The sequence below is a fragment of the Macaca nemestrina genome, chromosome 3 (genome assembly GCF_043159975.1).
Source record: "Macaca nemestrina isolate mMacNem1 chromosome 3, mMacNem.hap1, whole genome shotgun sequence".
NCBI classification, from domain to species: domain Eukaryota; kingdom Metazoa; phylum Chordata; class Mammalia; order Primates; family Cercopithecidae; genus Macaca; species Macaca nemestrina.
Genome location: NC_092127.1, coordinates 179636223 through 179654294, shown reverse-complemented (window position 1 = coordinate 179654294; position 18072 = coordinate 179636223). Strand labels below are relative to the sequence as shown.

General features: G+C 32.2%; 1 protein-coding gene across 17 annotated transcripts in view; it reads right to left on the bottom strand.

The window, feature by feature from the left end:
- Positions 1-18072, bottom strand: part of LOC105487875 (ligand dependent nuclear receptor corepressor like) — a 296771-nt gene that overhangs the window by 117674 nt on the left and 161025 nt on the right. For 11 of the 17 annotated variants that reach the window (XM_011751506.3, XM_011751504.3, XM_011751509.3 and 8 more), the window contains 3 exons: positions 13108-13173; positions 2706-2785; positions 1634-1763 (listed from right to left, as the gene is read on the bottom strand). In XM_011751506.3, coding sequence (XP_011749808.2) covers positions 1634-1763; positions 2706-2753 — 178 coding nt within the window. In that variant the 5' untranslated portion in view covers positions 2754-2785; positions 13108-13173. Of the gene's footprint in view, positions 1-6; positions 54-228; positions 315-1633; positions 1764-2705; positions 2786-4447; positions 11642-13107; positions 13174-18072 lie in introns of those variants that run through there. The other 6 variants (XM_071093809.1, XM_071093810.1, XM_071093811.1 and 3 more) reach the window with 6 other exon arrangements.

Genomic DNA, 18072 nt, shown 5'->3' with positions numbered 1-18072 from the left:
ACTCACCCAACCATTGGTAGGAGACCTCTTGGAGACCCAGATGCTTGAATCAGCTGAAATAGTACCAAGTTTTTACTGATTACTCTTAATAGGGCAATGGAGCATAGGTTAACTCCATACTATCAAAAATTAAAGGCTATTATTATTGATACTTCTAGTTATTACCATTACAAATGACTCAAAGGAAAAAGAGACTGAGTAATGAGTTCCAAGGTAAATGAAACTTACTGTGTGCATGTGTGTAAATGTGTATATTTCTTCCAGTTCTCTTAGTGATACAAGTCTGATAACATAATTCTTCCTGTAAGTGAATACTAACAGAATAAAATTTTCTAAATTAATGTTATAAAATCCTTAAAGAAAGCATGTAAAATTATTGTTTTAAAGAGATGAGGTCTTGTTGCCCAGTCTGGCCTTGAACAACTGGGCTGAAGCAATTCTCCCACCTCAGCCCACCTATTAGCTGGGACTATAGTTACGTGCCACTGCACCTGGCTGTATAACATTTTTAACACTGTACTAAAAATTCTGAAAAAAAAAAATTGATTTTTAAAGATAATGCGAATTTCTCAACAGTAACACAAAGGAAAAGATTTTCAGTCTTTTGCTCTTAAAAATTATAGTTCTTAATTTTAGGCCTTTAAATTATATTAATGACTCTTTTAATAAGAGGATTTCCATATTTCAACATATAAAAGAACACTTAAGACTAAACAAAAGACTCTTGTGCCACAGGCAAGTACTATTTTAAACATTATTGATTTAAACATGAAAGTTATCAATTTAGTAGAAAAATATCTGGTGATATCTCATTCCAAAGAGGAGTAAAATAGGGTCAACAAGTAGATGATGACAATATGGTAATATTTTCTTAATCTCAAAGTTGAGAGAGAGGATAATCCCCCAACCTAAACATGCACCATAACTTACTCCAAATGTCCAGGTGGTAAAAATAAGACACTCTATTACTGTGGGAACAGCCAAGAACAAAACATGAAAGGTTCTACATTTCTCTAATTCTCCCAAGTAACTAAAATATAAAAACTACTTCTGCTTGATATATGTGTGTAAAGTAAGGGAACAAGTAAAACAAAAGCTCTTTGGTTTGAGTAGTTGGGAGAGACAAGAAATAAAAAAGAACACTGATTTTTTTTTAATGTCTACTAAGCAAATTCAAGTTACCAAATAAATATTGAAATAGTAAGTCAGCAAATACACTCCAACCAAACTGATAAGTGATTTAACTATTACATTATTAGGTATAGCTTTGCAATATAATATCATATAACTTATTGAACATCAAACAAATTTTGAAGTGTTCAAGACAGCAATACAATAAGAAAGACCAGAAGCGTAAGGAAAAATTTTTAAAGGTGCCTATAGTAGATGAGGAAAATGTGTGATAAAGTCAGAGAGATATTTGAAAATAGAATGCTGAAGAGGAATGCCTAATACAAGACTAGTACTAGAATGATTGAGACTCCTACTGTCCCTAAAAATATAAAAATTAAGAATAAAGAAAGAATAAAGAGTGAAGTAGAGAGGTTGACATATAAAAAACTTTGGTGTAAAAAAATTCAAACATTTTATATCTCTATTGGAAATTTTAAATGACAAAGCATACCAATATTACCTTTCTTTCGAAAGAGTGCATTTAGGTAATTTTCTGCTTGGCATTCAATCTTATCAGTGTTGGACTGGCCCTGAGATGATAGCTCCTCTGTTGGTGTTGACTGTGAAGAATCAAGAGATGGTATACAATCCTAAAAGTGTAAGAAAACAACAACATCCAGAATCATTTTTTAATTCAAACATGGAATTCCATTAAAAAAGACAAAAAATTAATGCTCTAAATGCTCGTTTGATCTACCCTTTAAATTGTATCAAATTAGAGAGAGGGAACACAAATTTCAGAATAAGAGTAAGGAAAAAAGAAATAGCTCTGATAGAGAGTCAAAATAACCTTATTCCTTAGCAAAACTATAGCCAAAAAAAAAAAAAAAAAAAAGAGCATATAAAACATACTGGTGAATAAATTCACTGTATTGGCATGCCAGTAATGTAATCCTATCAGAGAGTTTTAACAACAAAGCAGTTGTGTTTACCCACTAATCTGACCAAAATTGGTACAAGTTCTCAAGTTTTCATTTCTTCTCAGCCCTTCTCACAACGGTAGAAAAGAAATCAGGATTTCCCACCACACAAGAAGATGCTGGCTGCACAGTTTATGCCCTCTATACAGTAGACACTTACATATGTCATCATTTACACAGGAGATAATTATGATATCCAAAAGACTTCAAGAGTAAGTGAAAGGCTAAAAGTAGCACATTATTCCCCTACTATTAATTTCTAAGACATCAGATTGTAGGGTGGTCTCAGACCAAAGTAGGCCTTCAAGCTCATCCCTCTATACCTAAACACAAAATAGACCTGAACTAAACTTCATGAGTCAGGGAACAGTAAGAAAGAAATGTGAAATAAATAAGTAAAAAAAGAAGAGTTTTCTAGGATTTTCACCTGCAAGTTAAGCTAAATGTTAGATTTCTAACATAAGACTTTAAAATATTATTTTCATTTACCAAAATCAAATATTTAAACTTCCACTGTGAGTCACAAATTTTCAAAACAAATTGAGATTTAAAAAAAAACTGTGTTACAATTGTGCATTAGTTTAAAGATAATTTCATAGCACTAAAACTTACACTGACTGCTTCTCTCTGTAGGTTACAAAATGAACATTTTTCATCCATAGACCAGTCAGTCAGCTCTTCTGGTTCACAGTCTTTAAAAGAGGGAAAAAATTCATTAAATATACTAACTTTATTAAAACAAATAAAATTACCACTCTCCACAGCAATGGCTCACATAATAATTTTTAAAAAACTAACAGTAAGGGGAGAAGAACTAACTTTAAAATTAAACTCATGACATCTAGAAATAAACAGAGAAGGCTGTAAGGAGAGTAATCTGCACTATTATGGGACAAAATAGCAAGAACAATGAGCTGGTTATAAATTAACAATTTTCCAACAATAGGGTTTTAAATGTCATCTAACTTTCTGAAAGAGTCAACTTATCATTGTGCTTTAATTTTATTTTTGCTATGAAAGAAATCAGAACAAAGGGGGAGATATCTGGAGGAAATAAACTTTGCACACCATGAAAGACAACATAAAATAGAGAAATAGAAGAAAGCACCAGAAAAGCCCACAGATTTCAGAAAATGGAATGATGCCCAAGAAAACAAGTAAAAGTCTATAGCTCAAAAGTCAGAACGGTTTTTTATTATCTTGTTTAAAGGCTTTGTTACAAGAATTAAGAGTAAAAATCAGGTAAACAAATAAGTGTATTATTTAATATAAAACATGAATTTTTTTTCCCAGAAGAATACTCCTTACATTCCAACTGTTGTAATATATTAGAGAATTTCTGGAAAACAAAAATGGTTCCTACTGAATTTTATGAAGGCATAATAACATTGTCATCCTAAATATATTTGGCATAGACATGATTTTAAAACTTAACCCTTACAGCAGAAACTCTCCCCAATTGCTGTTCCCAAATAAATTCATATGCAGAATCTCAAACACAAAATCATTACCATCTAAGGCAGTTATACTGCAACTAATTTGAAAAACACTGGTCTATTACCGCAATTTTCATACTTTTGAAATATATAATGAAGTTGAATACTTGTCTCTGCTAAAATGCACGGAAAATAAAGTTTTTCTTTTTTGGAATGATAATGAATAAATACTAGTTGGGATCAGTAGCTAGGACTCCCCCAAATCAACCCCGAAACATTGATCAGAAAAGATAATATGTTGGAATATAAAGAATATAGTAACAACTCCCTTTAATTGCTGCAGTAGTACACAAATATATTACTAATATCTACATAAACTTAGAGCAGCGAATGGGAACTAAGATGCAGTGTAGGGTAATGGAAAGATAACTAGATTTGAAGTTTCTGAAAATGTGGGGTGGAATCCCACTTACTAGTTTAAGCTTTTCAAGCCACAAAGTTGTTTTAATTACCTCATATGTGAATAAGGATCACATCACCTAACTTATGGATTAAATGAAAAAATGTAAAAATACTTTATAAACTATGAAGCACCATACAAAAGCCAGTTATAAACAAGATAGAATTACCAGTCATTATTTTTTAATCCTATATCATTGTAGGTATATTTAATAAGGTCAGTTTATAGAAAGATTTTACTTAAATTTTCATTAAGAAAACTGGTCACTTTCTGTAAAATCTGACAAATCAAAAAGTTTCAACATTCTATATAATTAAAAACCCAGCTCCTATAGAACTGTAGCTATGTAGGCTTACGTAGGTTTCAAATTTTTACCCCCTCACTAGGACAGAATCACCATACAACATAAGAGGAACTTGGGACCTAACACTCATGTGAAAACGTTATTCCCCACTCACCGCCTGGAGTCCAGCTGAACCAGATCATCCATAAGCATGTAAGATTCTGGAGTTGTTTTGGAATTGCTGTGCCAAAAACATGATTCACATGCCAAGCATAACATAATTTTGATAGGTCAAGGAAATCTTACTGCCTTTTTTTTTTTTTTTTTAAAATCAGTGTCTCATTAATTTTTGGAAAACAGCTTGTAGGCTTCAGGAAGGGGTATTTTTAAAAAATAGCTATAAGGTTTCATAAAGTTTCAGTGATAAACATCCTGGCTCAAGGGCCAACAATTTTAGATTAAGACAATTGCCAGTTTTAAGATAGTATCAAGGCATGCCGAGATTGTCACTTATTTTAGATATTTTAGGAATTCTTCAAGAAAATGTAAATTATAACAAATGCTTACACAGTCAAATAAATGGCAATCAATAATCAATTGAATATAAAGACCATTAAATTTTTCTGAGTTCAAAATGTACAGCTTTACTTACAAATATTTAATCACTCTTTCTATATTAACTTTTTATTTTAAGCCAGACAAATGATGTTTGGTGGGATAAATTTTTCTATATGTGAAAATAGCTTTTGAAAAATCAACTCTAGGCCAGATTTTCACTCTCCCCAGGTTATCTTTCATGTCATTAAAAACTAAATAAACGCTGAAATAAAACATTCATTTTAATATCTCAAACAATGAATAAGATACTCATCTCTAAAAGATGTTATTTCTCTTTTTGAAACTGTAATGCATAAACTCAAAAAAGGTTAAATTATATATCTCATAGAAATAGCTTCATTAGTAAAAGGTGATGTCATAATGAAAACTAATAGTTAATGAATGACAAAGATCAACCTTTCCACCATGGATATATACTCTTATAGTTAAAATCTGCCTTGAATCATTTTATCTAATCCAGATTTTGAAATAGGAGAACCCTAGTACTGAACTTTTTGTGGCTTTTCTACATACTCATGTAGCCTCAGTCAGGCAAGTTAATTTCTCTTGAGTTTTAGATTCTTTGTTTGAAAAAGAGAATAATCATTGCATGTTAAAGTTGTAGTAAAAATTAAAGCATGTGTAAAACACCTCAACAGATGTTATTTTTATTTTCTTCTAAATAACCTATTAATAAATAATTTTTGAGTGTTTTAATGTTTTTTGGTCCCTTTATCCATAGGCTGTAAATTTAGTGTTTCCAAAGACAAAGTTCAGTGAAAAATGAAAAAGAAGAATACTGAGCTAGATTTTTCATGAAGATCATGAAACACTGGTTATAATTATGTTGGTCTGAGGGAAAGATACTGATCAGCAGGCGATACAACTAAAAACTAATTTTTCATTATGAAATTACGTATTAATTATATTGAAAAGTACAAAGGAGAAAAGTTATTCATAATCCCATCATCCATAGACAATGATTAACATTTTGCTATAGATTCTTCTAGTTTATATTTTATGCCACTTAAAAAACTAGGATCAGCTGGTTCATTGGGGAAAAAAGTCAGTAAAATTAATAAACCTCCAGCCAAGTCTGGCTAGCCAATCAAGAAAAAAAGAGAAAACACAAAGTTTTAATATTGGAAATGAAAGACTGGCCATCACATTGATCCTATGGACATTATAAGGATAATAAATGAGTATTATGAACAACATCATGCTTACAAACTTGACAACTTTAAATAAAATGGACCAATTCCTCAGACAACACAAACTACCAAATCTCACACAAGGTAAGATAGATAACCTCAACAGCCCTGTATCTATTAAAGAAATTAATAATTAAAAACGTTCTGAAACAGAAACCACCAACCCAGATGATTTCCATACCATCTGTCTCTAACAACAGCAGCAAGGGAAATATTTCTTCACTTACTCTATGAACCCATCATTGTCCAAATATCAAACTCTGTCTGAATAGATACATCACCCAAGAAGATACGTAGTGGGAACTAAGCATATGAAAAGATGCTGAATACCATGTCATTACGAAACTGCAAATTAAGGCAATGAAATACCACTATATACCTGTTAGAATGGTTAAAATCCAAAACACTGACATCAAATATTGGTGAGGATGTGGAGCAACAGGAACTTTCATTCATTGTGGGTGGGAATGCAAAATAGTACAGTTACCACTGAAGATACCCTTACAGTTTCTTACAAAACTAAACATAGTCTATCAATGTCACTCCTAAATATTTATCCAAATGAGTTGAAACATTTTGTCCACAAAAAAATTTGCCTGTGAGTGTTTACAGAAGCCTTATTCCTAATAGGAAAATCTTGAAAGTGAGCAAGATGTGTTTCAATAGGTGAATGAATAAGCAAACTGTGGGTACATCTATACAAGGCAGTATTATTCAGCAATAAATAGACATGAAAAGTAATAGAGGACCCTTAAATGCACACTTCTAAGTGAAAGAAGCAAATCTTCAGAAGCTACATACTGTATGATTCCAACTATATGACATTCTAAAAAAGACAAAACTTTAGAGACCATAAGAATCTGATTAGTGTTTGCCACAGGTTTGGGGAAGTGGGAGGTATGACTAGGTAGAGTTTAGGAGACATTTTTTGGCAGCAATATGCACCGTGTCTGATACTATAATGATGGATTAACCGCACTGTGCATTAGGCAAAACCCATAAAACTGCACAACACACAAAGAGTGACCCTAATGTAAACTGTGGAATTTTGTTAATAATAATATATCAATTGGTTCACAAAATGTGCTAATATACACGGACCTGAAGGCAGAGGAAAGAGAGTACATGGAAACTGTACTTTCTACTCAATTTTTTTCTGTAAATTTAAAATTGCTCTAAAATATTTTAGTTTAAAAAATTAAAATAATATTATACCTTTATGCTTATTTACCACAAATATTTCCCATACTCAAAGTAATTTTTGGTTAAGTATAGTCCATCAAAAAGATGCACTACAATTTATTTAGCCAAATCTTATTACTGAATATTTAGCCTGTTTCTCCAGTCTTTGTATTACAAGCATTATGATGACTATACTCAGGTAAGTCTTTACCTCAGGTAAGTATGTATCAAATACCAGGTTGGTGGAAAGGTAATCACAGTTTCTGCCTTTAGATTTATTTGCCATTTGCCATTAGTTTTTTTTTTTTTTTTGAGACGGAGTTCCACTCTGTCACCCAGGCTGGAGTGCAGTGGCACAACCTCGGCTCACTGCAACCTCCGCCCGCCTCCCAGGTTCAAACGATTCTCCTGCCTCAGCCTCCTGAACAGCTGGGATTATAGGCACCCGCCATTACGCCTGGCTAATTTTTGTATTTTTAGTAGAGATGGGGTTTCACCATGTTGGCCAGGTTGGTCTCAAGCTCCTGACCTCAAGTGATCTGCCTGCCTTGGCCTCCCAAAATGCTGAGATTACAGGCGTGAGCCACTGCACCCAGCCATTTGCCATTACTTTTTATTGACATTACTTTCGAATGTTAAAAGTAATGGCAAAAATCACGATTACATTTGCACCAACTTAAACATACATATGTGATAAGGGCTAATATAATTTGTAACTAATAATAAAATAGCATTAAATTCTCTGGTTTTAATTATATAATATAAATAACCATCAATTCATATTAGAAAACTATCAACTTCTCAGTAAATACTAGGCCATGAGTTCCTAGTAAGAAGAGATTTTACTTACGCACCTTTTATTCCTTACTGCTAATCACAGCATCTAACACAAAATAAGCACTGAAAATATTTCATCAAACAAATGTTATTAAAAAGTAGTTTTGTTGTCTCCATAGTGTTAACAGGTAGAAAAAATGATATTAAGCCAAGCATATTAAATTTCAGTGTTACAAGTCAGGAGTCGGCAAACCTTTTCTATAAACAGCCAAATAGTAAATATTTTAGGTTTTGCAAGCCATACGGTCTCTTCACAACTACTTAATTCCATCATTATAGTATAAAAGCAGCCATAGTCACACAATGAGTGAGACTACGTACAATAAAACTTCATTAATTGAAAAATTAAACTTGAACTTCATATAATTTTCATGAAATATTAACTTTTTTAACCATGTAAGAACCACTTTTAGTTCATAAGCCATTCAAAAACAATCAACAAGCTGGATTTAGCCCACATGCTGTAACTTGCAAATCTCTGATACAAATAATGCCTTTGGTATGTTGCCACACCTAGAGAAAAAACAGTAAGCATTTATCAGTTTCCACAGCCATAATGCATTGAGGTTCACGCGACATACATTCTATTCATATTTTTGTAAATAAACATAGCCAAGTATATAAAATCAGATGACCCCTTCCCCCAACCAGATGAAAGAAACTGGCCTACCAGTAAGACATAAAAGATTAAGGCAGGAAACGAGTAATTTTTGCTTAAAAAGTCCTATGATGGCAGAAGTGCAGTTAGGGTAGATGGAGGAGCAAGACAGGCATAGAGTACTGGGAACTTTTCTAAAAGTACACAAATGTGTGAAGTTTGTGACTTCCTTGGAGACCTCACTCCAAAAAGAGAATAGTTATGCTTTCTTCATAAGGACAGTCACAAGACAGACTAAAGGAGATTTTGTTTCTAACAAATTAAAAATAAGCAGCACTCAAAAGTTTCTTTCAAAACCACTTAATCTGGAGGCGGTTGTGAATCAAATTCAAAAATTAAAATGTAAACCTCTCAAAACAAGAGCATGTAAGAAGTCTTTACCTTTAAAACGTTGTGCCAAAGTTGATTTTTAAGGTAGTAGGATGAACTTTAGAATATATTTTTCAAGAGAAAAGAGTAGGTTTGCAAACTAAAAGTGTATTTAACTTAAATGTATATAGTATGTATTTAATTTTATAACTAAAAAGAACTTAGGATAATATACAAGAATATACAAGAATTATATTATCTTGAAGGATGGCTGAAGAAACATCAAGCATGGGTTAAATTCTTGATTCTTTAGATTTTTCCTTTGTTCATTCGTAAACTCAGCAGAAAAACTGGTTAAACTAAAATTAGCATTGTTTAAATATTTCAGACAAAAATATTTAATTCAGTGCAAAACTACGTTAAAATAAGAAATGATTAAAATTAAGAGATTTCAGAAAAAAAGCTCTCTTAAGCCAAAAGAATAATAAAACACTGGAATGGGTACATTTTGGAGTCTCCACCCTTAAAGTCATGTTGTGCATGGCTATCGTTCCATCTGACTGATAATATTTTGTTGGGATATCTTTCATATGTACTTTCAGCTTTGTGATTCAAAACTGAATTACCCTGCTCAACATTAATAAAGATGAGCAGTAAACTTCTAACTACTCCCACCATCACCACTATCACTTCCTTAACTTAAAACATGTATTTATACAAAAAAGAGAAGGATCCTTAGTGATACTTTGTGTCTCGGTAGAATGGAAAGTACCATAGTATGGTGGAAGGTAACGACAGCACATAAAACTGACCAGATACAAGATCCAGAAATTGCTCATTCAAAAAAGAAAGCAGAAAATCTACACCAACACTACTCATTTTGTAAATGAATTGTACTCCAAAATTTCAGATATATTTACAAAAATGTTCTCCCCTTGTGCTCTACATTTCCAAACAAGCTATAAAAGAGCTAACCTGTTTATGTGGTATTGCAATTACATCACAGATCAAAAAGCTTCCAAGAGTATCTGAGCTGCAGCCTTTGGAAGAGGTGGCTATAATAAATAACGAACAGTATAATGTAAAATATAAAACTCTGAATACACAAGGTAGTATTTCCTGGAGTGGCAATCTGAGTTCCAGGCTGCCTGTATCATGAGCAATAGAACATAACAGCTGCAAACCTGTAACCTACATTGCCCAACAGCAGCCAGGAGCCCGAGGGCTTCAATGGGCAATAAAGACACTTTTGAGCACTGACTAGTTGCTACGAATACAAGGTTTAATGCCTTGTCTTCAAGGTTTGAGAACCTCAAAGGCCTTAAAGCTGTTGCAATACATTTAAGATAATCCACAAGTTCTTTGAAAACCTCATGGGAAAGACTGAAAACATGCTATGTTCCTATATTCTTGGAAGATCTCATTCCCATTCCAAGGACAGTTTAAGAAAACACAGGTTATATGTGAAAGGAAGTGTTTACACATATGAGAACCCAAATAAAATTCTATTTCCTTTATGGTTCTGTAAATTAAAATATCGGATAAAGTTCATCTGATATTCCACACTAGCATTACACATATAATATGATCAAAATCACTGAAAAAACTAATTGTTGGTAAAAATAGATAACGATCTTAGTCAGCCATAGACCTCCCTTTCCAATACTGGTAAGAGTTTCAGTAAGAAAAATGCAAAGTGTGCTTTTTAAGAGTTTCATAATTTTCACATTTTAAAAATTATATAATACATTTTTGATTTTGGAAAAAGCCACATATATAAAAGGAAACCAAAACTATGCATAATCCATACTTCAAATATAACCACGACAAACATGTTGGTGTCTTTTCTTTCTAGTCCATTTGCAATGAAAACATACATACTTTCTTTTTCAGTTTTTGTTTTGTTTACAAAAATAGAATGAGTCAATATACATTATATATATACTGCACTTGCTTTTCTTGAGTCTAACAATCCTTCCACGTCATTAATAAACTCAACAAAACTGTTAATACCTGCATATATCCCAATTATAAATATAAAATATTAAATAGCCCCTTTTTAAATACGTAATAGAAAAAAAAGTGGAAACAACTTTAAATGAACTATAATGAGCAGCCTTATATAGAATACATCTTTTGCGTACTTCTCTGATTATTTTCTTGTGATACCTAAAAATACAGTGTAGTTATGTTTTTTTTAAGCTTTGAATATTGATAAAACTTTTTCAGAATGGGTGTACTAGTAATACACAGGAGCTCAAAATTGCATATACACAGAAAATCCTTTTTCCCAACCATACTTTAAAAGCATTAGATTTTGGCCGGGCGCGGTGGCTCAACCCTGTAATCCCAGCACTTTGGGAGGCCGAGACGGGCGGATCACGAGGTCAGGAAATCGAGACCATCCTGGCTAACACGGTGAAACCCCGTCTCTACTAAAAAATACAAAAAACTAGCCGGGCGAGGTGGCGGGCGCCTGTAGTCCCAGCTACTCAGGAGGCTGAGGCAGGAGAATGGCGCAAACCCGGGAGGCGGAGCTTGCAGTGAGCTGAGATCCGGCCACTGCACTCCATCCCGGGCTACAGAGCAAGACTCCGTCTCAAAAAAAAAAAAAAAAAAAGCATTAGATTTTATCATTAAAAATAAATTACTTTCAATCTGATAGTAAACTTGCTCTTTGGCCTAAATTGTATAAAATATGATGGTAATTATACAAAAAAATTTACAAGCAGGATGTAACACTTTGGAAACACAATCTAATCCTAAAATAATAAATTGTACTTAATATTTAAAAATTATATTAAGAAATTAAGAAAATCTTGTAAGTTACTGCTTAGTAATATCCCTTGGATATGATAGTTGGAAAGAAAATCAAAGCAGGTCATGCCTAGTAAGAAATGTATTCACGTTAAGTTAAAAAAATTTTTAATTGATTAAATATTAGCATCACTACAATATCACTACCAAGGACACTTCTCCTTTGAACAATAGCAACAAAGGCTCTACTTATTTTTGAAAACTATGCCAGTGAAGAGCCAAGTTTATAGGTTAGAAATACGTTGATCTTACAGGTTTAAGTGACTAGAAAAAATTAATCTCCTGACTTCTACTCAATATTTTCTTTTCTTTTTTTTTTTTTTTTTTGAGACGGAGTCTCACTCTGTCACCCAGGCTGGAATACAGTGGCCGGATCTCAGCCCACTGCTAGCTCCGCCTCCCGGGTTTACGCCATTCTCCTGCCTCAGCCTCCCGAGTAGCTGGGACTACAGGCGCCCACCACCACGCCCAGCTAGTTTTTTTGTATTTTTTTTAGTAGAGACGGGTTTCCCCGTGTTAGCCAGGATGGTCTCCATCTCCTGACCTGGTGATCCGCCTGTCTCGGCCTCCCAAAGTGCTAGGATTACAGGCTTGAGCCACCACGCCCGGCCCTACTCAATATTTTCTATAAATTCCTCATTTAAAAAATGTTTTACAACTCTAGCTCTTCAGATATTAGAAAGAGATGTCCTAACAAAAACAAATAAAAGGAAGTCAATGTATATTAGTTCACTTAGCCATTGTTTCTTCCTTCCCAATATTCACAAGTGTTTCACTAAGAAAAATATTAAAAGAACAAACAAAAGTGAAAATTTGGGTGATAGCTTTTTAGAAAGCAATTATTCAATTGAACATTTACTTAAATTGAATCAAATAATTCAATTAAAGTTTAATAATTTGATTAAGCAATTACCTAACTCAATTAATTAACTTTTTAAAAAATCTTATTTAAGAATAAGTTAGGGCATGGAATTTATAAAACAACAAAAATTACATCACTGACCCCCAAACAAGCTTTATTTTCTATTTCGATTTAGTATACAAAATTTTTAAAAAATATGATATGTAATAAAAAATCTGGATTACTTTATTAATTTTAAAATATTTTCTAATTAAATAGGATCATAAATTCATGTTTAATATAAAGTTAGTATAGAACAACAATTTTTCATTTTTAAAATAGAATAGGAAATGACAATTTTTAAATAAAATTTCAAAAATTACCTTCAAATAAACTGAGGTCTCTTCGTAGCCGTGGTCCATAAAGCCCTTCTAAAATACTCTCAAAACCTGTGTTTTTAAAGAGAGAAAAGTATATTAACTACTAGAAAAGTTATGTTTTACAGTTTAAAGTCATAAACTCTGTATCAATCAGCAAATTAATTTAACATATCAGAAGTATTTTTCCTCTAGCTGCATTAAGCTGAACTAGGCAATATACAATATAACAGTCACACAATGACTACCAGAAATTACATGACTGTAAAGAAATTAAAATATCAAAATGCAAATATTCACTACTAAAACAACTAAACAACTTTATCATTTAGAAATATTCCTGGGTAAAATATTATGGGCAGATTTTGTATGTAATAATCTTGTAGAGAGGGGAAGAATAATTAGAAGACCATGTATTATAATTGTTTACATTTGTGTTAAAAAAGTAAATACAAAAAAATAGCATCTTTAACATCAATTACAAGAATGAGTATATGAGTGTCAATAGGGAGAAATCTTTCTGTTAAATATATGATGCATACAATTTAAACTTACTTGTAAAAATGAAAACACAACAATTTGGTCATTGCTATAGATTGCCCTAAATTTTAGGTAAAAAAAATTACTGAAAATCTTGTCAAGTTAACAAAACCCTAGTTTATTAATTTCTCAAAAATACACTTTCTGGACATACTAGTTTTAAGATTTTACAATTTTTGACTTTGAAGTAACATATTTAATTTTAAGCAACAATCAACTACAGACATCCAAAGAAAAAAAAAAATACAATCCTGATGGCAAAATAATTGAGAAGCTAAGAAAAGGAACTAATGTAAGCCATGTGTGGATTTGGGAGGAAAAAACTAAACACAGCATGACAGACCCTATAAATCAAAGAAAAAGTAGATTTTCTCAGTGGTATTCCTAAATTATAAAACATTATTAATACTTCTACAGAAATATTTTATAAGTTATAAGATGCTTTTGAAAAACATTAACATCTCCAAAATCAAGAGTCATCTTAAAATCTACTGTCATAGTAAAAAACTAGCTACAGGTTTTCATTTAATAAAACAGGAACTACTGATGCATTCTACAACTAATAATATCTTAGATTTCACAAAGTAAGGTAGCTATCATGATACTTGGTAAATATGTAATGAAATAAAATCTTTTGTGAAATGACAGTACTAGTTCCCATGAGCAGAAATTTCCTGGTAAAAAAGTGAATGAACTACCTACTGCCTGAGCAAGCTATCACACTGGGTAGAGACTCAGACAGATTAAGCCCAAATCCTTCTATAGAAGGGTTATTCTATTTTATAGTAGAAGATACTCTATTTTTCTGTCATCGACTTGCTTCAAAAATATTACTGCACTTGTGAGCATCTGTTGCTGATAACACAGTTCCTAAGACTGATCAAAAGTGTATTAGTTGGTCTCATTATAGTCTTCATGCCACTAACTCTCTTCTGCATTTTATGTCTCTTTGGCTTTCTTTACTGCATTTTAGTTAATTTCTTCTACTATAAATTCCACTTCATGAAATTCTTATGGTTCAAATTGCTGACAAATACATCTTTTTGTTTAAAAAAAGTCAACTTTATTGAGGTATAATTTTCATATAATACAAGGTATCCCTTTTAAAAATAAAGTTCAGTAACTTTTGAAAATCCATACTTTCATTTTGCCAAGAACACAACCAAGACAGAAATTATTTCCATCAACTCAAATGGTACCCTTGTGACCTTCTGAGTAATTACCTGGAACATCCCAAACCCCTTTCCAAAGCATCTTTTCTCCTGTAATGGCTTTACTTGGTTTTGGTAAGAGTAATGCCGGCCTCATAAAGAAAACTGGGAAATGATCCAACCTTCACCATTTTTTGAGTTTGTGTACTGTAATATTTATTAATTATTAATCAGACTTGGAGCTCTCTTTGTGGTGAAATTTTAATCATAAGCCCAGTTTTTAAAACTAAAAAAACTATTTAGGCTATCAATTTCTTATTAATTCAGTTTTGGTAATTTGTATAAATTACAGCACTTATTGGCAAAAAGTTGCTCAAAAAATTCTTTTAATACCTTTTTAACATCTGAAGAATCTGTAGTCATGTCCCTCTTTCATTCCTGATACCAGTTTAGGTATCTTCTCTCCTTTTTCACTGATTACTTGACTAAAAATTGACTAAAAATTGAGTAATTTTATTGATCTTTCTACAAAAGATCAACTTTTGATTTCAATTATTTTCTTTCTTGATCACTCATTTTCTATGTTTTTCATTTCTGCCCTTTCCTCTTTATATCCTTCTTTCTAATTATTTTTTATTGTCACTCAAACTTATTTTTCTAAGTTTTTAAGGTGGAAGCCTAGATCATTGATTTGAGACCTTTGTTCTTTTCCAATAAAATCATTTAAAGCTATAAATTCCCCTCTATTCACTACATTAGCTCTATTCCATAAACTGTGATATACTGTCTCTTTATTTTCATTTAGCTCAAATTGTTTATAATTTCCCTTGTGATGCCTTATTTTACCCATAGGATATAAATGTGTTGCTTAATTTCAAATATTTAGGTATTGTTCAGAAATCTTTCTCTTTGCTGAATTCTTTTTTTTGTTTTTTGAGACAGAATCTCGTTCCGTCACCCAGGCTGGAGTGCAGTGGCGCGATCTCGGCTCACTGCAACGTCCACCTCCTGGGTACGTGCGAATTCTCCTGCCTCAGCCTCCTGAGTAGCTGGGATTAAAGGCACATGCCATCACGCCCAGCTGTTTTTGTATTTTTAGTATGTATGTATGTATGTATGTTGGCCAGGCTGGTCTCAAACTCCTGACCTCAGGTGATCCACCCATCTCAGCCCGCCAAAGTGCTTGGATTAGACATGAGCCACTGGGCCTAGCCTGTTATTGAAATGTACAAGATTCTTTGAGGTTGTAAAACATGTAAGATTACATGTAAAAATGACTGTAACATTACAGTCATTCCAAATTTCCTGAAACTGAATTTATGGATAGCATATGATCTACACTGGTGAATATTCCATGTAACACAGAAAAGAATGTGTCTGTACTTATTGGGAAGAATGTACTATAAATGTTAATTAGGATTTAGCTGATTGATAATGTTCTTTGGGTCTTTTATCTCTCATGATTTTCTGGCCTTTCTCCTTTTCTGCCAATTTTCCTTCATGTATTTTGATACTCTGTTATTGGGTACATTTATATTGCATATTTTATGTCCCCTCTGTGAATTGGCATCGTCATTATAAAATGCTCCTCCTTGTCCTTGTTCTGAATTCTATTGTGTCTACTGTTATATCAGCTACACCAGCTTTCTTACGATTAGCAGCATTTTCATTACGTATTTTTTTTCCAATTCTTTAACTTTTAACCTATGTCTTTATATTCAAATTGAGTTTCTTGTGGACAACAGAGTTGAAACTTGCATTTTTATCCAGTCTGAAAATATCTGTTTTTTGAGGACAGTGTTTAGACCATTAAAATTGAATGTATTAAAATCGTTGGGTTTATATCTACCATCTTATTTGCTATTTATTTCCTCTGTTATATATCCCTCCCTATTCTCCACTCTACAACATTATTTTAAGTTAAATGAGAAGTTTGAGGTATTCCATTTTGTTGCCACCATAAACTTAATAGCTATACCTCTTCTAGATTTTTTAGGGCTTGCCCTAAGGTTTACAAAATTCACTTTGGCTTTTCAACATCTACTTTAAAACATTATAGTACTACTTAGTATGTAAGAATCAATACATAGTATGCAAGAATAAAATCTCATATATAACTTACTTAAAAACATTTTAAATACATTAAAACATTAGAAAGTCTCTTAAATTTACTCACAATGTCACTTTTTGTGTGTGTTTGTAAACCTATACTTAAAGATCTTCTACTAGCTACCGTTTTTCTTAAAAGACAAAATCATTTGTCTCAATTTTTAAAAAAATGTTGTTTTGGGTATAAAGCTGTAGGATGACAGTTTTTTTTTTGGCACACTGAAGATATGCTTTAAGTGTCCAGTGGTTTGCATAGTTGCTGGCAAGTTTACAATCTTTCTTTCCCCTGTTCCTCTGTACATCATAATGTGCCTTTTTCTCTGACTGCTTTTAAGATTTTCTTTTTATAACTGATTTTCAGCAGTTCGATGATTATGTGTCTTGGCATGGTTTTCCTGGTTGAGCTCACTAACTCTGCAGAATTATTTTGATTATTTATTGAGTTCACTAAATCTGCAGAATTATTTTGATTCCTATGGCAGATTAGTTTCTATTTTCTAGACTTTCATGAGAATCAAATCTTACAGAACAGACTCCCTTTTGGGGGGGCTGGTCTTTTTCACTCAATAGAATAATTTTGAGCTTTATTTGTTGCTGGTTATCACTAGTTTATTTCTCAGTATATTCCATTATATCAGATATACTACAATTTTTAATCTATTCAGAAGTTGGTGGATATATGTTTTCATTTTTCTTGTGCAAATAATTAACAGTGCAATTGTAGGGTTATATAGTAGGATTATGTTTAGTTTTTTAAGAAACTAAACTGTTTTCAAAATTATTGTATCATTTTACATTCCTGCCATCTGCCATCCATGTATGAAAGTTACCATGGCTGATTCACATCCCAATCACCACTTGGTTAGTTGTGTTTTTCTTTTGCTTTCTATAAATAAGTAAGTAAGTAAATAAATAAATAAATGGAGTGATTTGTAGAAAACATTCTAATATCCTCATGTCTCCATGTGGTTTTAATATGTATTTCCCTATTGACCATCTTTTCACAGGCTTACTTCAGATACCTCTGTTCAAATCATTTGCAAAATTTTTAATTGGGTTGTCAGACATTTTATCATAGCATTATAAGAGCCTTTCCTATTTTGTTTTTAAATATATTCTGGATACAATTCCTTTGTCTAATAATATATGTTGTGAATATTTCTCCTAGTCT